The following is a 24,687-nucleotide window of genomic DNA, read 5'->3' on the forward strand; positions in this document are numbered from 1 at the left end:
ACATGAAGTAAAGGAGTCATCCTACTGCGCGCTTTAGGCGAGAGGGAAAGCACAGACACTGGGTTCTTCTCACCTGGAGCCATGAATGCCGGCCACCAAAGGGGCAAGTATTAATAACTTAAGGAGTGTGACCAATAAGTTGGTCTACATTGAATGTCTCATAAATGTGAGAACTCGAAATGTGTACATTAAATGGAATGAATTCTAGTGAAATACAAATGAAAATAAAGGACTATTTGAAAACAATTATCTAAATATTTTAAAATACTGACAGAATTATGAAGGAAATGGTATATTTAGGTTAATGCAAATTGATCTAGCATCCTCAAGAAACAAATCGTATGTTATCAAGAACTACAAGAGTCTTTACATCCTTTAACCAAGGAGTCTCTCTCTTGTGAAGTTCATTCATTGAAATAACCAAAAAGAAGCCCGATGTATGAAAGTATTCAACTTAATGTTACTCTTAATATATGAATCTGAGAACTATTCTCAGTAAAAGGGGATAATTAAACAAACAATGGTCTGCAACTTGAATAGGACATTGGGTACCTATTATAATATTGTAGGAACACTACAAATAGGAGAATGTAGAATGTGTGTACCCTGGGGCTTTGTAACGGAGGCAGGTTACAAAAGTTCATGATCCCCATGGTTATTACTGTGCACATATGTACATTCATTCATTCTAGAAACGTTTTTGAGCACCGACCATATACCAGATGTTGGTGTGAAGCATAGGAGACACAAAAGTGAAAAGATACGGTTCCTCTTCTCATCAAGGGTCATTTCAGCTGGAAGAGAGTCGTGCAAACAAATGGAAACGTGCAGTAATTCAGCAAATGCCATTGACAGACAGGAGGTGCCTTTGAGTTGCCCAAAGAAAGATGCAAGCAAAAGCTTCATAAACATTTATGTGCAGACAAAATTTGAACGGCAATGTAGAGATAAGAAATCAGTCGTATAAGGATGGGGGAGGGGTATTAGAAATAAATTTAAAATTTTTAAACATTTTTATTGAAATTTAATTTGCATACCATAAAACGCATCTATTTAAAGCATACAATTCAATGTTTTTCAGTATATTTGCAGAGTTGTGCAAACATTACCACAATCTAAGTTGAAATATTTTCATCACCCCAAAGGAGTGTCGTATTTTCACTCTTTCAAATTTCTTCCCGTTAAATATTTTTATAATAAAGAATGAAGTTGTAAAGACAGAAATCCTTGATATCTGCCATTGTGGGAAAGCTTTACATTGCATGTGAAACAAACTACAAGTACATCATCATGTCTATAATTTTCAATTTTATTAGTGACAAGTAAGTAGGTACATGAAAATCTTCACAGATATCTACAAATGCATTTAAATAAAAGAAAAAAGAAAGAGTTGAATCAAAATAGTAGGGTTTTAGTGATGACAAGTCCATGTTGTATATTTACTGTATAAAACCGTCCAAGTTTATAAAACTTGATTTGCCCATTTCTTTCCACATCTTAAAAACCAGCTGCAAGAATTTGAACAGGGCTATCTAACATCGAGAAAGACTGTAAGGGAAGTACAGCATAGTTATGAGTTAGGGGGGTGATTGGCATTGCTACGTCAAGCAGCAGACACTCAGTGCATGGTTAGAGGACTCTCCGTGCAGAGGGGGTGCTCTGAGAACTGGAAGGTTCACCTGACCTCAGTGTCCCCCTTCCTCCATTTGCTCCCACCTTCGAAGTGGCCGAGAGGACCACTGCGTGTGTCTGATGGCCCTCTGTGAAATGCCTGTAGCTAGTAATGCTTGTCCCTTTAGAAGGGACCACTCTTGGCTGAGACTGTGCGGAAGACAGACTTTGCCTTTGGAGTCCTCAGGTCTTGCTCTGTTCTGGGTCCCGAACTTCCTCTTGGCCCCTCTATTGACTCTAGTATCTGTACAACCCGTCTCACAGGGTCCTACATGAATCTAGCCTGAAGAACTTGCAAGTTCCTTCACCACTGTTAGCTTAAAAAGCAACGGGTGTGTTTTCTCAAGGACCTTTTATGACCTAAAATCCTGAGTAGCTAATCTCTATTGGCCAAAAGTCAGGCACTATGACAAGAATTAGGGCATTATTTTGGGGCAGAGAGAACTGTCCAGGATCCCCCAAAGCACATCCTCTAGATCGCCACCTCCCTATAAAAGCCTACTTAGACCACTAACACTTAAGACTGGAGGCTGGTGTGGGACTCTCAAGCTGTTTGAGGCAGGTGTGATTCTCTGAAATCTACAGGCATTTCACCGAGGGCCATCAGACACCCACTGTCAGCACACACACTGGGAGCCAGACCTCATTCTTGACGGACTTGAAACCGCTACCATAACAGGATTTAATTCACAAGCAGGAACAATATGAATTTCATCAGTGTATTCTCCTATGTACCTTTCATTTGGTCTCCAAAGAAGTTGTGCAGCTTTCGCCAAATGGCTTGTCTCCAAGTTAAGGCACAATAGAAAATTTAGCATCTGTGAGTTTGGCTCATCTTTCAAATAACGTGTAATGGTTGAAACTGGGATACACATTTTCCAATGGCTTTGTAAACTTAAGGATTTGGGTCTGTTGGTTCTATCACACTTTATATTCAGGATATGAATTTTAAAAATAACTAATGCCAGTGTAAACATGCTTTAGGTACATAGGTCTATAAAATATTGCACATAAATATAAAATCCGTTCAGCATTTCTTCATAGTAATTTTTCATTATTATAAAAAGGATACAAAATTGTGCAGACTATATGAATTTGGCTGGTCAATTTTACTTCAAAAATGATAATATTACATGTGATTATGGGTTATTTACAAGAGTTTTAAGCATCAAGTCTTTGTGACGGTTAATTTCAAGGTGATGGGAAAATAGTTTCAATACAGTTTATTTTCCAAAGTCACGTACTATAAAGATTAACAGTAAAAAATGAGTAGTAAAGCTGGGATAGCAATCCTAACATCCTTAGGAATCCGTTTTCTAGGTTTACCTCACATCTGTATAACTCGATATTTCCTTCCGATTTACATTTAACATGTTTCCTCTGTGTACATAAGTTTGAGGTATAGCAAATAGGTATTTAATCTGAAGCTAGATATTGGTGTTGCTTCTTATGGCAATTAAAAACAATGTTTATCCATATTGTTAAATTCATTTTTTTAAATTAATGGACTCTAGAAATTTTACTATAACTTTTAAACACCACACAGGGTTGAGAGTACCTTGAAATTTGTGTATTGCTAATTAAGTCAACAAAATGATTATTTTTTTGCATAAGGAACGATAAATGCAACTTCTTGCAACGCTGAATTAAGCAGATGTGAGTTCCTTGAAAATGTGAATAAAATTTCAGGTAGAAGGCAGCAACGTACTAAGTGAAACTATATTCTAATACCGATTTGCTTTTCCTTAACACTGTCTAAATCTTGAAGAAACTCTGTCAAACAATTTATCTGCACAACATGGTTATCTGAGAAGGAAATTTAGTGAGTGATTTCAAAAACCAGCTAACCAAATCTTAATTTCCAAATCCTCTAGATGACCAGAATATCAGCCTAGAGAAATGGAAAATAAATAAATAGTTATCCTCGCTTACAAGATTATCTTTGTCATTTCCAAAGTACTTTCACAGTACCAACACCATATGCGTGTCTCCCTGAGCCGTAAGGTCATTCGAAATGTTTCTTTTCCGTAGGGAGGTGTCAAATATTCCTTTGGATACAGTAGTAGTGGAAGGTTTGGTCCTAGTTCACCTTCTAAACTCTATTGTGATCAGACATTGTTCTCTCTGTGCCGTAAAGTTAGATTTACCTGGAAAGCAACCTCAGTTCTTGTACCCATTTCAAAGTGCCTGCCAAATACAGAACGACTCAAGCAGAGAAATCTGCCCCATGACTGATTGTTTCTATGCTGTTGAAGGTGTTTCCTTTCCCAAAAGGGTCTCTGGGCTCCGTGGCAACTTCTCCAATGCGTGGCATAGTTGAAGTGATGTTTCCCGGGGCCCTTCCATTTCCTAGGACACTGGCAGGTACAGGAAAACCTTTCTTTAACCCTATGTTCCTTCTTTTCTATGAACAGGACCAGTGTTGGAGTTTTGTGGTCTTTGGTTTTCCTTTTCATGCACCAGGGGTTTTCTCATTAGTCAGTTGTTCCCTGTCATTCATATCATCTTGTGGGGGCCTTGCTCTGTCAAAGAATCCACACTACGGAAAAGAAAAACAGGCGATATGATCAAATCGTTCTGGGAGTTTGGGAAACCCATCATTCTAAGGAGTTTCACGTTATGTATTTTCTAAGGAACTTGGAGCTGTGTGATGACAATCTTCCCGGTTATCCAAGCTAGGAGGTGAAATCAGAGTGTTCTTTACTCGCAGAGGAATTCATTGTGTTGGACAGCGTGTTTGTGTCTCCCTCCTGCCATGTACTGATAATAGGAGACTGTCCCTGGTTTATACAAACCACATACGGACCTTGTATATTTTCCTGGGATGACAGCAACGTGGCTCAGGGATTCCCTCTCTGCTTTTCTGCCTATTTTCTGGAGCCAGCGGCAGTGCTAACTGCTGGCCATGGAAGGGGGATTCTCTCCTGAAGGGCACGGTGGGCTTCAGGCGGATAGACGACAGGAGGAAGTGAGGGGGTGCTGGCATGTCCCTCTGCACTGGGTGGCACATGTCATTTATAGAGGAAGATTAGATTGGTCATTTATTTCGATCCCGGAATGCCTCAGGGGCTTTGCAAAGCTTAGCCAGCAACCCAGGGAAGAGGTGATTCTAGAATGTTCATCCTCCTGAATTAGTATTTGGTTTAGGAGAATATATCTTTTCCTAGAAACCTGGAACCTCCACTCTTATTTATTGTTTCTTACGTTGGAAGCCCAATTCACTGGGTTTGCCTGTTAATTATTAAGTCATCTTTCTTTTGTAGGACTAGTGCAGTGTTCTGTCAATTGGCACATATCACTATAACACTTATGGAAATACAGTTACTATAAATAATAGAATAAAACTAAAATCTATTTTCTAAATGCATGTAGTAGATTGTGTGCGCTCAAGATGGCACAAAACAGCTGATAATGGCCAGGAAAGCCAATATTTAACTTAAAAGGCAAGGTTTTCTCAGTTTATAGGTTTATTAAGCATGCTGCATATTGTTTTAAAATAAAAATGCACTACGATTTTTGGAGAACCACAACGATAGTGGTTAACTAAGATGTGACTGGATTAATTACTCTGATAGTCATGTAATTGTGACATTGTTTCTATTTTGGAATGGAAAACTCTGTGAAACTTGGCAGTCGTATCTGTTTTGGGGCCAGAAATTAATTCCCATTGTAGATTTTCAGAACAAACTTCAGTAGAACACATGAGAGAGTAAGTTAAGACTTCCTAATGGAGACAAACTAATTGGCAAGATAAAAAGTCCAAGAATATTATAACATGCGTGATCTTTTTACCCTACTTGAAAGTCCAAGTATCAGTTAATTACTCTATTATTGCATCTGTGTAGTACTTATAGAGAAAAATCTCAAAGGGTGTCTGATAGGACAATGTCAATAAAAAGCTTAAGTTCTTGGTTAATTAAACAAGAAAAAAGTCTTCATAATAACATTATCACTCTAAACATTATAGAAAAAAGATCACAGGTTTAGTTAATAAAATCTAATTTTCTTTATTTTTATTTATAGGAAATCTCAAGATAAAAGCAACATTAAACACCTTCTGTCTTCTTAACTGTCAGCTACCAAAGCATATTGTTTGCCAAAGCAAACAAGATGCAATGTTCCTTTTATAAAACCCCCAATTCACACCTCCATCACTGTCTTTTTAAGATGCTAGGTATATCCTTCTAAACCCCTTTAGTGGCCTCTTTACTCAAAAAGGAAAAGACAGTAAATAAACTTACCTTCCATAAAGCTAAGGTCAAAATGGCCAGAACCAGTAATCCAAGAAGTATTGCTAGTATTATGACCCATAACGGGATTGAGAAGGAAACATTTGGGGTTGCCCAAATAACTGATGTCTTAATCTGAAATGGAAAATAAAGCAAATGAGCTTTAATTTAAAAATGGTTTGGTGAAATAAAGCAGTAGTAATTATCAATATACTATTAGGGTATCATCTTAAGGGAGATTGGAGGGGTTATAGCACTTGAACATGGAATCTTAAAAAAGCACATTTTCAGGTCTCCCAGGTTGGGTGAAAGTCTAATTACAGCCACTTTTTGGTGTTTGGCTTATAACAGCACAGAAACCCTAGAATAGAATTGAGGTGGACTAGGAACCAAGGAACCAACAAGGTGGAAAAGAAATGACCTTAAATTGGGCTGGACCTTTTACAGCAACAATGGCTAAAAGTAGACCCTACGAAAGGCCAAGTGTGTTCACTCAGTTTCTCTACCAAACTGAGCTAACTTCATGGAGAGGTGAGCCTGTGAACAACCACAGGTTGTTGAATGTGCAAGAAGGTTAGAAATCACCTCATTCAATCTCCCATTTTACAGATGAGGAAACTGAGTCCCACAGGGGCTAAGTGATTCACATAACTAATCCCAAGGTCCTGTACTCCATCAATAAAGGTGGCGGCTAGCCATCTTCCATTGTATGGAAGTAACTACAGGAAGTGAAGTGAACACTAACTGTCTTGATGCTTTGGAGACACCTTCAATCCTAAATCCAGTTTTCAGATGCGACTGGAACACGTATCATTCTCCACTATTGCAGGGGAACTTGGAGGAAAAGGAGACCTTCCCAGCAGGACCTCACACTCAGTGTCTGCGAACCCGTCCCCTTTCTTCCTCTACCCCCGACGTGGGCAGAAGCAGCTCTCCTGTTGCCCATGTGCTGTGGACCTCTGCCTCTGGAGACCCAGACAGCAAAGAAGCTGCAGACCCCCAAACAAAACCAAGGGAGACCCAGCCATGCTGCTGACACCTTTTGTCAAGGAAAAGAGAAATACATATGTTACTGGATCCAAAATGTTCTTCACTGAGGCAGGCCTATCTGGTTATAGACAGAAGTAAGCCTTGCCTCAGCCAAACTGGTTGAAGTGACCCTTAGTTTGAACTGTGTTGTTTGGAAGGAACATGAGTCCAGTCTTGAAACACGCTCGAGGACTCTAGTCCATAGTTGTCTAACCCACCAGTCAGGGGAGGAAGAACTAATGATGAAGGTTGGTGGTTGTGGAACTTTCCCCGGCTGGAAACATGAATGTTTTCGTAGTCTGCACCCTAGTATTGGGCCCTGACCCTGCTCATGTCTCTGCTTTTGCCTTCTTAACCAGATTTTAGCATCCTGTGTGTGCTCTTCTCAGCTTGTCACAGTTTTATTGCTCCTTTCATCTTGGTGCACTTCCTCTATGCAGCGGACATTCTGATGACTTAATTCTTGCGAGTCTCCCGACCCAAATATTATTTATATTTAGACCAAACTACAGGATCAACAGTCATAAGACTGCTAGTCGTTCCACATGGACACCAGTGCCAAGAACTGGGTATACATGTGCTCCCTCAGGCAGAGCTTGGCCGTTTCCTACTCACTCTTCAACTTTCTTCCTGCAGTAGCTTGCCTTGCTGGTATTGTCCTTATTGCAGCCAACAGATCAGTAGGAAGTATAGCATTCCATGGCCCCAACGGCATTGCATTCACCCCACAAGCCACCGCTTTCGGACAGGACACATGGTACACTGGGGTCTGACAATTAAGTTTGTGAACTTGTGGCAATGATGTTGCTAACCTTCTTTGCCATCAGAGGGATTATTCATTATGAATTTGCACCATACACAACAGTTAACCAAGTTTACTATTTGGAAGTTCCGAAAAGGCTGCGTGAAAATGACGGAAACGACCTGAGTTTTTCTCCAACAATTCATGGCTCTTGCATCACAACAATGCACCAGCTCACACGGCACTGTCTGTGAGGGAGTTTTTAGCCAGTAAACAAATAACTGTATTGGAACACCCTCCCTACTCACCTGATCTGGCCCCCAATGACTTCTTTCTTCCCCCCAAAATAAAGGAAATATTGAAAGGAAGACATTTTGATGACATTCAGGACATCAAGGATAATATGCCAACAGCTCTGATGGCCATTCCAGAAAAAGAGTTCCAAAATTGCTTTGAAGGGTGGACTAGGTGCTGGCATCGGTGCGTAGCTTCCCAAGGGGAGGACTTCGAAGGTGACCATAGTGATATTCAGCAATGAGGTATGTAGCACTTTTCTAGGATGAGTTCGCGAACTTAATTGTCACACCTCATCTATTGAAGAAATGCAGTGCAAGGCCTCAAAGCAGTTACAGTGCCACCCGGATTCTGCAGCCTGAGGATTTATTTGAAAACGATCCTTCACGTATCCCACATGAGAAGTCATGGAGTAGATCACTTCTTAAGGCTCTTTATGTCTCTTTCCCTGACTGAATTCTACCTGATAACATACCCGAAACCAGTGTACAGTCCTAACATTTTAGGATGGTTGGATAAAAAGCACAAATTGGTATTTTAAAATGACCCTAATGTTACTCAAAGCAGACTGACACAGTTTTGGTCATGAGAATTTCAGGATTTTGGAACTGAAAGGCATGGTAAGGATCACGAACTCAGGCTAGTTACCATGCCCCAGGAGAGAAAATCTGGAGCTATGTAAAATTCTGAGGTTTCTTATGTTTTTTCCCCCCTAGTCTTTAAGTCCACTCAGGACACAACACAGTTTCAGTCTATATTTTGTGCATGTGTTTGAGATTGCCAAAATTAACTCATAGGTAATTTACAGTAATACAGGCAATGGTGCTTCTCAATTTTCCCTCTCCTGAGTCATCTAATTAATATCTTAGGAAACAGTCCTGTAAGTAAAAAATAGCTAATGGAGTTGAAATAAAAGTCATAGACTGTTCAGATTGTTAGTTTCATAAAAAGAAATAGAATGGAATGAGAGAATTGCCACTGAGTACTTTGCTGGGTTCCTTTGCCATCTGGCTCATGCAGGTTTTGATGTATTATCTTTAAAACTGGTCTATCTGTAGAAAGGAGCAGGGAGGTCACTGACAAAGAGCTAATACTATTTGAAAGTTTTTTTTTTCTTTTTTTGTAGCAGTGATGGAAAGGTAGAAATAAAACATTACATTGAACAGGATATGCTTACTTGGGTCTCTTGAAGCAGAAAGCAGCTTTCTAGGTATCATTAGGAAATCGACTGGCTTTTTGTTTGCATTTGCTTCCAAAGACTGACAGCTGCATCTTAGGACAGTCTGGGAAGAGATGATCACCGGTGTCCTTTTCAGTTCCAAACTGAAAAGTTCTCATCACCACAACTGTTGTCAGTCTGCTTCCAGGCTGCTCTATGTTCATTTAAAAAATATCACTTCATACCCTTTCCCTGCATTCTGCAAATGTTAGGATTGTGCATGTTGTATATATTTCCTGTATGTCATCACATGTAATTAACTAAGAGGACAGGACATTAAGAGTTTTAGAAGTGCCAAACTCAGAGTGCCTCTGCTTGCCATGTCAGCTGCCTTCAGGACGCCATGGGGCACTGAGACTGCCCAGTCTTCTCCATCTAAGTGGGTGCAGCTTCAGAGAACTTCCTTGGCCCCAGCTGTTTTTCTAAACGCATCCAGGTTTTTCACTGCATCGTCAAGAAGTCACTACATGAAGGACAGTGGAAATACAGAAAACCAACAAGAGTGCCCCCGATCATTTTCCTCATATTTCCAACTCAGAGGGGCAAGCTGACAGCTGTTCGAAAGATGTGGATGAAAAGTCAGATGGAGGGCATCACTGGAAGAGTCAGATATATCTTGAGAAGAGAGGGCTTTCTGAGAACACACTGAATCATGTGACAGTCACGTCTGTAAACGGCAATTGGGCATTTCATCTGCAGGTGGAAACAGGTCAAGCAGAGCTTCTCCTGACACTCAACGCTCTGTATAAATAAACTAGACACGTGAACTGCAAGGCAAGCTTAAAAGGACAAGACTTAATTGATCAGTTCTATAGACCCAAATTTATTTAATTGGTATTGGTGCTGTGGAAATTACAAAAGGGCTTTGGGAATGCTTGGCCAAGACATAAAATGTTGGAAAATAACTAAAAATTCGTTGCTCCTCTAATATTTATGTTTTTTCTTGCCGCTCATTTGGACAAGCCTGCAAGAAGCTTACATTACCCATTGGACAAATGAGAAAAATAGGTCTTAATTTTTAGTTTCTAATGCCTAACCACTGATTTATAGTAAGAATTTTTCATTCATTTCAAATAAGTTTTATTAAACAGCCCATGTTCTCTGAAACGCTGTAAGTATCCTCATCACCTCTAAGCTGGAAGCTTCTATAACCCTGCTCTAGATCAGGGCTGTCCAATAGAAATATAATGCAAGCCACATGTGTAATTAAAAATTTTCTAGTAGCCATATTAAAAGAAAGGAAAAAGAAAGATGGGGTGTTAATTTTAATGATATATTTTATTCAACCCTAAATGTCAAAGCTATCATTTCAACATGTAATTAATATAAAAAGATTCTTGATATTTTACAATTATTTTTGTTTGTTTTATTTTTAACTCAGTCTTCAAAATCCAGTGTATATTTTCCACTTGCAGCATGTAACAATTGCTAAAATTTCAAGGTTAAAGTAAAATGTAGTCTTATCAAAACAATAAAGCTGTGTTTAATGGAAAAAAAAAATATTTCCACAGCTACAGTTTAAGTTTACATTTAAATTAGTTAAAATGAAATAAAACTATTTCAGGTCTTCAGTCACACTAGCCACATTTCAGGTACTCACGATCCACACGTGGCTAGTAGCTACATGCTGGACTACCCAGCTCTAGAACATTCTGTATAATCTCACACAATGGAGTGATTAACTGAATTACCCAAGTCCCTCTTTATAAGATTCTTTAACCAAGAAGATGGTTCCAAGGCAGAAGATGGGATGCATTTAGGACTAAAGGTTTACCTTACGAACATGGGCTTGTGATTATATATTGCAACTGCTTTAAGAAAGATGGGTAATATTGAGTGACTGAAGCACTTAAAATTTAGGGAGAAAAATTCAATTGCATGCCAACTAATCAACAAACCATTTACATTCACGCTTATGTATCAAGAACCTATAGCTATTTAAGGAAATAGTATAAAGTTTTAACAATTCACTTATTCTAATTATCTGCAATTTGAGGAAGCGGGATCCATAAATGGTAAGTAGTTTAGATTTTCTTGAAGTGATGCTGAGAAAGGAACATTTAATCTTACCATCATCATGTCGTAAATCTTGTTGTTCTTTATTATGGTTGAAAGACCATAATAAATCTTTAATATGCCTACGTTTTCTCCTTGACATTTATGATATGTTTTTGTATATTTTGACAAAATACCAAGGTAGAAGGAAAAAGCTCCCTTGAATTTGCAACTGTAATTAATGTTGACATCTGTATTTATATATCACAAAATCTTGTATAAACATACTTCAGTGGGGTCACAGGGATGTTTTAAATAAATGTACCACGACACACCTACCTACAGTGCCATTTAGAACAAAATAATAACATAAGGTAGACCAGCTGGAAGAACATTTAACAACGTTTAAGGAGCCTTATTAGACAAGTAGTGCCTGTCATAAGTTTGAACCCCAAATAATTGTTTAATACAAGAATTCCATTTTAAGCTGCTAGAGAGTTTTGTTGACAAGTTTGAAAATCAAATATGGTCACAGTTTATGGATGAGTTTTTAAATAAGAATTTTCATGACATATTTTATAATAGCCACCTTTGGAGTTAATACCAGACAATAATACTCTCTTCTAGATGTAAATTATGGAATTCAGCTTCAGTTCCGTGGCGCACAAATGTCAAAGTTCATTGGCAAGCAAAAAATAGTAATAACAAAAACAATGTATTTTTTTCTGCTGCGCTGTAGTGATTCAGCATTCAGTCATATCCCTCTGCCTCTGCTTCATGCAACCTTTCCCTCATCTCCAAACATGACAAGTGTCACATCACATAAGGAGTTCATTTTTTACCAACACAGACACTAGGCAAGAAACAGATGGGGATTGCTATTTTTTTCAATACATAAAGCTTTAGAGGCCTCAAGAAATGCTTGAATTATGACTATGTTGAAAGGGAACATAAATGAACTAATCATCCCACACAAGGACCTAGGAAAACAAGCAAATATTCTTTAGCCTCATAACAGAAGAAGGAACTTAGAGATTCCCCAGTGCTAGAGTATGGATTGGAGCTCTGATAATTTTCAAACTACTGATTCTAATGAATTCTATCAAAGTAAAGGGATTTTCTTCCTCAGGGCTCTTTTCAAGATAAGAATGACAAGACTTTTGAGACCGCACTGTAAGAAATGCCTGCCAGCTCCAAGCACAGTTCTGTCCAACTAAGCCACAGAAAAACCATTTCTCTGTAGTGCAAAGCTAACTCCGTACACAAGATCTTCTCCAGTCAGGTATCTGAAAGCACCTCTATTCCTGAATGTGTTTTCCAATTACAGCAAGACCTCACTTAATGTCATGGACAGGTTCTGCGACTTGAAGCAAACTGATGTATAATGAAACCAACATCAGCATGGGCTAACTGACATCAATAAGACGTAGGTTTTTGTGGCATCTCATCAATGTCATAACGAAATGACGCTGAACAAAGCAATGTTATTCAAGGACCTGGTGGTACCACTACATACATGGTGTGGTAAGGCCGCTCCATCAGATAACAAGACTGTTTTCCAAAAATGCAGTAAAAAGGGTGATGGGGGTGGGGGAAGCATGTATCTGATCATTTTGTGGATTTTCTGAGATGAGTTGAGAACAGCAGGCTGTCACCTGTGGCCAACAGTATGGAAAGATGCAATACAGTTGATAGAATCAACTGTAACATATGTTTCTGTTAATGAACATGTGCTCAGAGACAACAAAAGGGCCAAGATTTATCTCCCTTAGAGCTATAAGCCTTTGAACCTCTCTGGATGAACATTCTATATTAAAAACCCAAAGCCTCTACTTTCTAGGTTGAACATAAATCCAAAGTATAGCAGACATCTCATGAGAGAAAGAGAGGTGAGCTAAATGGAGAAAGATGTGGTAGAGCTTGCTTTCAAATGCCACCAAAGTTTACTGAAATAGTCTGACTGTGCACTTCTGTTGATATTTCTGATTTGGGCTTACTTGACTTAGGCAGAGAAGGTCAGACATTTTGGGGAGGGTTACTGTTATTGAGACTTGCGACTTACCCTGTTCCAGGCGCAACGCTAAGCCTTTATATACATAATTGCATGAATTATCTCAACAGTTCTTTCAAGTGAACATGGCCAAAAGCCTGAGCAAAGCAAAATGATTTCTGGAAGCATTCCTAAATAGAGTGGGGTGAAGCCAGGATAAAGCCAGAGAATCTATTCTGAAACTGTGGATTTCCTCTCTGCTGCCTGCCTGTGCTAGAGGTTCTCAGTCCTAGTTTCACTTCAGAATTGTCACCTGTAGATCTTTTAAAGCAGTGGCAAAGCCCCACCTCAGATGTACTCAATCCTGATGTTTGGAGTGAAGACTTAGCATGCATGTATTTTTAAAGTTGCACGAGTGATGACTCTTTTGCATACCTAGGGTTGAGAAATCACTAATCGACGGATTAGTTTAAACTACTAAAAGTAGGTTAGGCTAGAAAGATTAAATATTACAACTACATCTGAAGACCTGGGCTGATAAGAAATTATGGTAGTATCAATGGATGTACCATCCAAAGCAGTGCTTCTCAGATTTTACTGTGAACATGGCGTCCTGAAGCTTTGGACAAAATGCAGGACTGGAGTGAGGCCTGAATGTCTAACAATCTCCTAGGTGGTGTTGACGCAGCTGGTCTGCAAATTTCACCTTGAGTCACAAGGACCTGGGGACCAGAGTGCACGTGGTATTGTGAATATCTATGGAATGACCAAGCGACGAAGGCTGAAATCTTAATATTGTTTCCCAGAGCCCTGATTGTGATCACTTTCGCTGTAAAGGCAGAGTTTTGGTGACTGGAACTGCTCAGCCCCTCTCATCCAGTCTCCCCTCCTTTCTGCATGGCCTTATCTGGGTGCTGAGGATATTAGCAGTTGTGCTGTGACAGAGATTTGGGTGTCAGTAACGCTTAACAGTTTCAATTTTAGAAAAATAACATTTCATTCAAATGAAGCTCACACTATACATTTTCCCCTCAGGTAAAAATTATGGTTCTTTACATAGAAAGGAAAGATTACTGTCTAATATCATGCAGCTGGTCCCTGGCAACTGGCTTTCGGGAAGAGAGACTTCCCCCCCACTCACTCACATTAAAATTACACAATTGGTATGATTTCATCATAATGCTACCTGGAATTCTTTGAAACAAAATGGCTGGATTAAAAAATGATATTAGTTCTGCTCTGTGATTCTTTTTGAGGGGTAAAAATTTACATCGAAAGTTTAAAAATTTGATCAAATGACACTAAGGAATTTGCAGACTGGAGTAAGAAAATAGTGATCTGAAGAGGGAAACTTTTCTCAAGGCAATGTAATAAGCACTTAAACCTAGCCCAAGCTGAACAGTGCTTTAAAAAAAAAATTATTTCAAGGAAATTATTTGTATCTTTTTATTTTTAAGATACTCACTGCTATGCTTCCTTCTGGGAGTTTTTCTGGCTGATCTTTATAAGGCATCTTCTTAACTTCAAAGGACACCAAGGATGCAAGAGAATAGGGATCATTTTTTCTCTGAAATTAAAAATATTCATTTAAATATATTCCATATAAAGCCTTTAAAAGTTATACTGGTAGCCACCCAGTTGTTTTCAATGTTTTCCATTTCCAAAGCAAACTTTCCTCCTTCTTATTTTTTGTCTTTTACTTTTCCCCCAAACAGCCATCTGTTTGGAAATGGAGAACATTGTCCATCCATCTATCCATCATCCATCCAGAACATCCATCTGTCATCATCCATCATCCAGCCATCATCCATCCATCATCTATCCAGACATCTATCCAACTGTCCACCCATCATCCATCCATCATTCATTCATCATCCATCCAGACGTCCGTCCAACCATCCATCCAACCAACCATTCATCCTCTTCCTATTTCTAAGGAGAATTTGTCTTATTAACAAACACCTTGGTACAATAAAATTAAAATAAAAAACAGACAGGGTCCTAAACGGGAGTAAGCAGAAGAATTAATCTAGTTGCTGTTAGTGAAGAACAAAGGGGAGACAAAGTGGGCCACAAAATTCTTGTTATTTTATAGAGGGAAATATTTTAGGGAAGAGACTGGTACTAAAGGATAAAGAAATTGATCACATTTCATCTTATATAGAAGACCCAGAGCAAGGTCTCTCAGTCTTAGTACTGTTTAGATTTTGGGTTAGATGGGCTACGAACCTGTGCAATGTAAGATGGCTGGCAGCATCCCTGGCCTGTACCTGCTAGAGGCCACTAGCACCCCTCCCCCAGTTGTAACAACCAAAAATGTCTCTAATTATTGCCAATGTCCCCTTGGGGAGCAGAATCCCCCTATTTAGAACCACAGGCCCAGAGCCATACAATGTTTCTGACAGAACTTTGTAGCAAGAGTTCTTTTTATTGGTTCTCATATTAACTGTTGATTAAAGTCAAAGGAAAATATTTAAGAGTAAGTCAAGAAAAGCCATTTCAAGAATGGTTTTCCTGTGGTTTTCCTCCGTTTACTTGAGACAATGATTAGATCTATCCAGTGGTGGGCTGAAGCTGGCTCATAATGGCTCTTGAGAGATCGTTAAAGTTTCAGGAATTCTAAGTACCAGTTGTTAAATAGAGCCATTACTAAAATTTAAATTACATGGATGTAAACTTTAGTAAATTATTTTTTAAAAGGCAATAAAAACTCAAAAGTCAATCTTTACTAATTATTTTATTGCATTTTACTATTATCTGTGCTCTTGATATTACCGTGTTTCCCCGAAAATAAGACCTAACTAGAAAATAAGCCCTAGCATGATTTTTCAGGACGACATCCCCCTGAACATAAGCCCTAATGCGTCTTTTAGAGCAAACCTTAATATAAGACCCAGTCTTACTTTCGAGGAAACACGGTATTTATGTCTATTGAATCTGTAAGGGGAAATACTACATGATGGTGAGCTGCGGAATCTCTTCCCAACTCCATGTTCAGTGACATCTTGTTGGCAGCTTGAAATTGGCCATGGGGGGGGGGGGGGGCAATATTTGCACCATGGGAGTCAGCAAATGTTATATATCGGAGCTTTTCTCCTCCCAGAGAGCAGTTTATTAAACATTTACCAGCACTTGACCATCTATAATCCAATGCTGGGTTTCTTGAGACCAGTCCAACAGGTTGGATTGTAATAATTTTGTTAAAATTTTTTTTTTTTTACAAAGTTTACTTTTTTCCCCTGTGGCTGATATTTTTCTCCCTTCAATGAACCCCATTTCCTCTACATGATAAGGGCAGGCCAGAGTATGCAAAACTTTTATATACTTAAAGGCACTATATCTTTGGCTTTTTCTTTCTTTCTAACCCTACATTCCAGGATAAGCAACTCTATTCATTTGGAAAAATTCTTTTGGTTGTTATTCTTCTGATGTCCTTTTATTTCCTGGCATTTCCATTTTAACTAAAAGCTGGATTTTTGTTGTTGTTTGAGTGAGAAGTGTTTTTTAAAATGTAGAAATCTTTGTTCATAAAATCTTGTGTGTACTTGGTGATTTAAATCTACTCTCCTTACCACACTGGCTGGAAGACACAGAAGAAACATGACTTTCTGGTAATGAGGTTCTGTGCCTGAGGATTATAATTACACGCTCAAATATGTGTGTCCATGCTCTCAAACTTCCAATGAACACATGTTCTTTAGTCTCCAAGTTCAATTAAAAAAAGTGAGAGAAAATAATTTTCTTTTGCTCTAGAAGTCATGTCTTTGGGAAACAAATCATGGGAGAACTCCATCTCTGTGTGGATACTAGATGGAAAGTTTTTGCCCTATGTGATTCTGCATTTAGGAGTATGAAAATTTCTTAATGAATAAGAGATGAGATTTGAACTGTAGACTGTGGAGAACCATGTTTCTCTGGGGAGACTTTCTTTCACCTTCTTCCTTTACCCACCCTGCTCTTGGCCACCATTTGATTCCTCCTCACACTTTCCACTCATCACCCATCTTTGTGGTCATTTCCGGGGGTTTGCAAACCACCGTGTTATGCTGAGCTTCAGAAACACCCAGGATCATGCTCAGAGATTCTGCTTCCATACTCTGGGATGAGACAATATTTGTCTTACAGTGTTTGGCATTTTCACATTGTCGTTTAGCTTTTTCTCTGTTACTTTTCTCCCCAACAAGACTGTACCAAAATGGAAGGCACACACCATGGACTGTCAGGGTTATACATTCCACAGCACCTAGGATAGCATGCACATCAGGGCGTCAGCAGTCCTGCTGGACTGACCACACCGATGGGCAGTGAGTGACCGCCATCAGATGGTTCGATTCTACGAAGACCCTCCCACTCCACATAACACTGTTCCGATAGCACCTGATAAAAGGTTTAGTTCTTTCAGTTATTAAATTGGACACCCTCCCCCATCGGTTACATTAGGAAGTTCAGGATGTTGCAGGGGAAGGTAATGTTATTAAATGACAGCTGCAGTCATACTAAGGGGCTACTGCCATGCTCTCACCTCTGCTGCGTATGTCAGCCATGCACAGTCTGAGGCCTGAACAAATCATGGGGTAGGCAAATGGCCTGTAAACAATACAATGCACAGATTGATCTGTTCTTTATTTTAAAGTATTTTCCCAAACCGAGGGGCCTTCTACCCTTTTCAGTAAGAAAATGAATTTTTTTTTTTTCATTTTTCTAAGATGCTCTGGAGCTCCAAGGAATAAAAAATGTGAGCTATTAGGCTGTGATCGGCTGGGTCGGCATCAAAGATAAACTAATCCTGTGGCTGTAGGTCAAAGGCATGGCACAGGTAAGTATTTAATTCATGAGAAACAATTATGAGCAGGGTCATATTATTGATTCCATGTTTCAAGTTGAATGCTTTCAGCCATGCTCTTTACATAGCAACTATATTATTCTTCTGTTAAAAAAATCTCCTCTTCCATGGAGCAATCTCCTCATGGAATAGCAATCACTGCCATATTGTCGGCAATTTAGGATTGAAAAAGCAGCTGCAGTTAATATCCCTCGACAATATCTTGGACCTTCAATCAGTCCCAACTAGTTATTAATCCTCAGAAAATGCCCTAGTCTTCTGTCATTGGCGCGTCATTGAAACTGTGGTTTGCAGCCCACGGGCTGCCTCTAGTATGCACTTTTGCACAACGATGAGCATGGCCCTCATTCAGGTTACAGAGTTGGTAACACATCAAGTGGAGAGGGATGCTTTTGAATTGATTAAATACTTAGTGTGGCTGGTAACCATACGAGCTCTCCCACTCCCACCTTCCTGCCAATTCCTTCTCAGGAATGATTTTGAAACACATATCCATTTTATGTAGTCCATGTTTCAAAACTCAACATTTCACAGAAACATTTAACTGGGGAGATGACCAAACCTAAACAATTGCAGGTAAAACTTCAAGCTGAAGGGAGGCTGCTGTTTCAAGCAACAATCACAGACTAGGGGAGCATCTAAGAGTAACCTAAATAAAATCTTTTCCTCGCCAATTTGCATATTCACCGTGTGGACAGAAACAAACACAGCGCAGCAAATCATGTCACGCAAGAATTGTAAACTTCCTATCCGGGGTTAGGAGGGCAGTAAATGTTTACCTCCTTCTGGGTTGCATGATGAAACAATCAAAAACCTCCCAGACAGAAAGAGAGAGAGACTTTGCTCTGGTAGGACTTCAGAATGCCCCTTCAGGTTGTTCTGATCTGACTCTACTTGTGCTAAGTATTTGTTGTTTGGAAAGTCCCTCCATTGCTATTGATTTCTTCCAGACTCACTAGGTCTTTTTTAACAGGAAAATGAAGATGCAATTTTCACTCTCTAGACTTCCTACTGAAGTAGAATGTTATGGATGGAACTGATGTATGCTGTCTAAAATCATTTTTTTTCCTTTGACAGTAGTGTTGCAATGAATTTACTCAGGCTTCATTGAAAAGTTGTTCTCCCTTGTTTCAGTGGGATGTGATCCCCAAAGTGATAGAAGGAATGTACGCGTCTGGTTATCATTTAGACTGTGCGGGCTTGGGTATGCAGTCAGCCTCCTCTCCCCAACTCTTAAACAGGAAGTAACAGCAGAGTGACCATGAATAAATTGATTGAATGCAAGTGGTACCTGAAGCAGTGCCTGGTACAATAGCTGACGCTCCATAAATATTTGTTGAGTGAATGAATAAACAATGGTTTAACTTTTAAAAAGATGTAAATTGTGTACTGCACTTCTCCTTTGGTCAGTCGTTAAAATGGGGGTAATTTTGCCCCCAGGGGACATCAGCGATGTCTGAAGACATGTTTTTGGTTGTCACAAATGGGTTGAGAGTTGCTACTGGCATCTAGTGGGTAGAGGCCAGGGTTACTGCTAAACATCCTATAATGTACAGGACAGCCCCACAACAAAGAATTATCCAATCCCAAATATCGATAGTGTTAAAGTTGAAAAAACCCTGCCTTAAGTTAAAAAAGAAAGCTACACAACCTTTTAAAAAAATAACTTACATTTTCCTCCTGCTTATTTTAGAAACAAAATTAAATAAGAGTTTTGAGGCTATAGAGGTATTTTGAATTAGAAAACATGAAAATCTAGAGCTGCAAAATTCTATATTTATTAGCTGGACTCAAAAGGATTTTACAATTTGATTATTTATGGCACAATGAACTAAATACTTTTTAGGAGCTAAAATACGGGCAAGAACGCACAGACTTGGTAGGAGTTTCATTTAGCTTCCCCCTCTGCCCCCCATATCCTTTCTAAACTAGAAGGTCACAAAAGAGTAGTATCATTTAAATAAATAAGAAAAATGTATCTGCTTAGTATAAAAGAGATTTAAAACTTTTCAAATGCACATAATCAATGGAGATTTCTGTGGCAGTGTGGGAAACCACACTATAGCCAAGCCAAAGCTTCAAGGAATCTACATATCACACGTCCCTGGAACTTTACTGAGATGCCGTCCTGGCTGGAGCCCAGGCTGTGGGGTCACTAGACAAGATGGACTTTCTAGACCAATCTCTCTTTTCCCTTCTAAATTGATTTCTATTTTCACTTTTCTGGGCATATGGCTTGAGTTATGTTTTTGTATTCACCATCATTTCCATTAACTAATATTTACTGAGGAACTGCTATGTTACTATGTGCCAGGCACTGAGTATATTGTAGTGCGCTAAATAGACTTGTTTGAATGTAAGTTGCTACCTGAAGGTCTTAGGGAGGCAAGTTATTTAAATTGTCTTCACCTAAAATATGGGATATATATATATATATATATATATATATATATATATATATTAATATTCCATATACATGTAATGGAATATTATTCATCCACAAAGAGAAGGAAATCCATTCTTTTGTGACAACATGGATGGACCTTGAAGGCATTATGTTAAGTAAAATAAGTCAGACAGAGAAAGACAAATACTGTATGATCTCACTTGTATGTGGAATCTAAAACCAAAGTGAGAGAGAGAGAGTAGAATGGTGTTGGCCAGGGGCTCAGAGATAGGAGAAATGGGAGATTGGTCAAGGGTACAAACTTCTACCTATACAATGAGTAAATTCTGGGGATCTAAAGTACAGCATGATGATTATAGTTAACAATACTGTATTATATACCTGAAAGTTGTTAAAAGAATAGATCTTTAAAGTTATTACCACACCCACACAAAAAAGATAACATGTGAGAGGATAGAAGTGTTAGCTGCCCTTATGGTTGTAATCATGTTGCAGTATGTGCATGTATCAAAGCACCATGTCATATACCTTACACAGATATGTTATATGTCAACAATATTTCAGTCATGCTGAAAAAATATTCATCTGATGGGAAAGATGACCAGCTGATTTTGGCTCAAATCTGCCACAGAAATTTCTTTTAAAAATTAAAGAAAAGTTAAACATAATGTTTAATTTAAAATATTTTTTCATATTATCCCACATATGAATGAAATCATATGGTTCTCGATTTTTTCTGTCTGACTTTTTTCACTTAGCATGACAATCTCAAGATCCAACCATGTTGTTGCAAATGGCAGTATTCCATCTTTCCTTGTGGCTGAGTAATGTTCCATTGTGTATATATACCACATCCTCTTTATCCAATCATCTATTTAAGAATACTTCAGTTGTGTCAATGTCTTGGCTACCATATGATTTCACTCGTATGTGGGATATAAAGTGAAAGCAACAAATGAACAAGACAAACATATATGTAAAAACTCATAGACACGGATAATAGTTTAGCAGTTACCAGAGGGTGGAAGGGGAGGGGGGGTGATAGAAGAGAGAAAAGGGGGCCAAATATTATGGTAATGGACTTTGGGTGTTGAGCACACAATGCAATACATAGATGATGTATTATAGAATTGTACACTTGAAACCTATATAATTTTGCTAACTAATGTCACTCCAATAAGTTTAATAAAAAATATTTTTAAACACGAAAAAAGTAAATCTAAAAAAATTTTAAAATAAAAACTAGAAAATTTTAAAAAATTTAAAAATTGTTAAAAAGAAAAGCTTCCTACTGAGCTTTTGAGAAAAGTTTCCCTGTGAGTTGCATGTATGTACTTCTGTGTTTTTTATTACCTGGAGAAATGTCTTGGCCCATAATCGTGATCTGACTTTCAGGACTGCACTTTCTCCTCCTTCTAGTCGTCCCACTGCACAGGAGATATGTAAACACTCGATATTTGTACAATTCTGCAAAAAACAACAACCGTGGTGGCAAATCAGTGTTTTTAGATTGTGGTTCAGAATCAACATTTAAGTCCATTTATTTATATCTTATGTCCTCAGAAGCCATCACCTAATCCATAAATTAATAATTTAAATGAAGAACAAGTACATTAAAACAACCAAGGAAAAAACAGTTTGGTAGCAATGATGCATCAACTTCAGTGGTGATATAGAGATAAAATGGAACATAAATACAATACAAAATTTAAGCTCTTTTCTAAGGACTTAAAACAAGCTTCCTGCAGCAGCGATTGAATTGTTATTTCATTTTCTCAGAAGTCAGGAAGACGTTTCTTGTAGACATTCACAACAGCTGACCCTGGAGTAAGCAAAGTTCTGGAAGGCTTTCAAGGGAGGTCCCTGAGTGTATATTATCTCAATGATCCAAAGTTATTAACCCACTGACAAGCGTCTCTTCCATAACATTCTTCTCTTCATCTAAAGTACTTCCTGGTTACAAAGCAGGATCTTCTGAGAGTTCCATCCATGAAGTTGTTTTTAAACTAGTTTCTAGGATTACCCACTTTATAACAGGTAACCTTTAATATATGAAATGCATGTTCCTGGAAAGTATTCATTATAATGACATTCTACCTATCAAATCGTATTTTCTGATTGCATCCCAGTATGGAAATAAAGGGAAATTTCACATCCATTTTCCATGTGCTTATATATTGGATGGTACTTCTGGAATTGCACTCCCTCACTGATATGAATTTATTGTGTGGACTACTGTTTATTTTTCATGTCTCAAGCACTGGGCACTGGCCAATAGATGCTCAATAAAACCAGCTTCTTGGATTTATGTGAAGTCGTTTACTGAGACATTTCAGTTTAGTGAAATTGATAAACCACAGAGTAGTAATCTGAGGAATATACTGCCATGAGAACTTTTTTTGAGAACCTCAGAACTGTCTAAAAATCAAACGATCAGTAATGTGTGTCTGATAAATGGCAGTCAGGTTAGATTTTTTTCATGATGTTTCCAAACACAGGTGGCCCGGCTGCTCTTGTTCTACTGGAGTTGGGCACTGAGGTGCTTAGGGTCTTGTGCCTCCAGCAGGAGCAGGAATTCTCAAAGTTCTGCAGTTCACGCCAGCCGTGAGGACGCCCATGTTTACCTATGTTCCATATTTGACATGCTGTGTATGGCCAATCCCACCCTCTGGAAGTGAAAGAGGCTGAGAGTCAGAGGAGGTAATTCTTGTAAACTCTCTGAAGATGGTGGGTACTGGCATTACTGAGATTGAGAATTCTAGCTAGGTCTGGTGAGAGATTTTGGAGAAGGTGATGCTTAGAACAAATCTTGAAGGGTGAGACAGAGTTACCTGGACATAGAGGATGATGAGGACGTGGTTCTCTCGTATAAGACCAGTGCATGTTCAGGAAAGAGGAGAAAAGGACATTTGGGGGTGGGGTGGACAGATGGCAATGAGATAGGGGAGAGAGAAAGTGTAGGTGGTAAAGAGTCTTCCTATTTGTGCTAAGCACTTTAGATTTTATTCAGAAGGCACCGGGGAGCCCATGAAGCATTTTAAGCAAGGGATATGATCATGTTTGTATTTCAGGGGTCAGGTGGTATGTGAGGAAAGTATGGAGAGAGGAGAGTGGGAGGCAAGGAGGATGGTAAGTGCTTCTTGCAAGAGTCCAAGTGAGAAATGATGAGGTCCTGAATGAGGCAGTGGGAAGTTTCTATGATAGTCAGGGAATGGGAAGAGGAAGATGCATTTTAGAGAAGTTTCGGAAGTAGAATAGATCTATGGTGATTAACTGGAGGTTGGGATGAATGACAAGGAAGGGAGGAGGGAGCTGTCTTGGCTTGGGGAGCTGGGTCGATGGGTAGTGGCATTACTGAGATTGCGAATTCTAGAGAAGAAGCACATGGAGACAGAGTTTTGGACATGTGGGGCCTGGAGTGTCTGTCACACATCCAGATGAACATATACAGCGAGCCCTCCAAGTCTCCAACGCAGTGAGGGAGGCACCTAGGAATGCAAGACATTTCCTGGAAAGAGCAAAGTCAATGGGAGAAAAGAGGAGGGGCGGAGGATGGAATCCTGAGCTCTGGGCGCACGTAAGGATGGGCGGGAGAGAAGTCCATGAAATAGTCAAAGTGGGAACTCAAAAGGGAGGAAGACAACTAGGAGAGAATGTTCTGGGAGAAGCCAAGGGAGCTGATGGTTTCAGGAAGTGGTCAAGAGTACCAAGTGCTGAAGAGGGTTAAGAAAGATAAGGTTTCTGTAAACCGAGTTAGAGAAAGGAGAAGGAAGCTGGGAGAGGAGATGGGGGTGATTAACTGCAAAAGCAGCAGGGGCCCAAGATGAGAAAGGCAAGGACATTCTTGGGCAGGGAGACATTACATTGCAGTGTTACAGATACAGATTTTTCCTATGCAAATTGGAAATTATGATCCCAGCACAGGATGTTGGCATTTTGCACTTTCAAATTCCTAATCAGAAACGTGATCCAGTAAGTTGTTTGTAACTAAACAAAAACGGTGGGAGGTCTTATTTAGCTTTTGATTTTAGAATAAACTTTGCATAATCACTTTCTATCCAGAATTATTTTGACTTGAGGACATGGGGAGGCATATGATTTGCAATTTTTTCAACCAATCAGAGAGAAAGGGAATAAAGCACGAGTTAACAAAATCAGACATGGAAATCAAGGATTGCCTTGCTCTCATCTGCAAGTAATAAGTTTCTATGATAGTCAGAGGTTAGAAATCATCTTGCATTAAAAATCTTTAATGGGAACAAAATAGA

At 39.0% G+C, this 24,687-nt stretch overlaps 1 protein-coding gene across 2 annotated transcripts in view; it reads right to left on the minus strand.

The window, feature by feature from the left end:
• Window positions 1-1,291: 1,291 nt before the first annotated feature.
• ITGA8 (integrin subunit alpha 8) overlaps window positions 1,292-24,687 on the minus strand; it is a 165,973-nt gene continuing 142,577 nt past the window's right edge. For both annotated transcript variants that reach the window (XM_074324800.2, XM_074324799.2), the window contains 4 exons: window positions 21,773-21,886; window positions 14,635-14,736; window positions 5,913-6,035; window positions 1,292-4,210 (listed from right to left, as the gene is read on the minus strand). In XM_074324800.2, the coding sequence (XP_074180901.2) occupies window positions 4,124-4,210; window positions 5,913-6,035; window positions 14,635-14,736; window positions 21,773-21,886 (426 nt within the window). In that variant the 3' untranslated portion in view covers window positions 1,292-4,123. The remainder of the gene's footprint in view (window positions 4,211-5,912; window positions 6,036-14,634; window positions 14,737-21,772; window positions 21,887-24,687) is intronic.

Source organism: Rhinolophus sinicus, chromosome 1, assembly GCF_057876585.1.
Source record: "Rhinolophus sinicus isolate RSI-liver-muscle chromosome 1, RSI-T2T, whole genome shotgun sequence".
Lineage (NCBI taxonomy): Eukaryota > Metazoa > Chordata > Mammalia > Chiroptera > Rhinolophidae > Rhinolophus > Rhinolophus sinicus.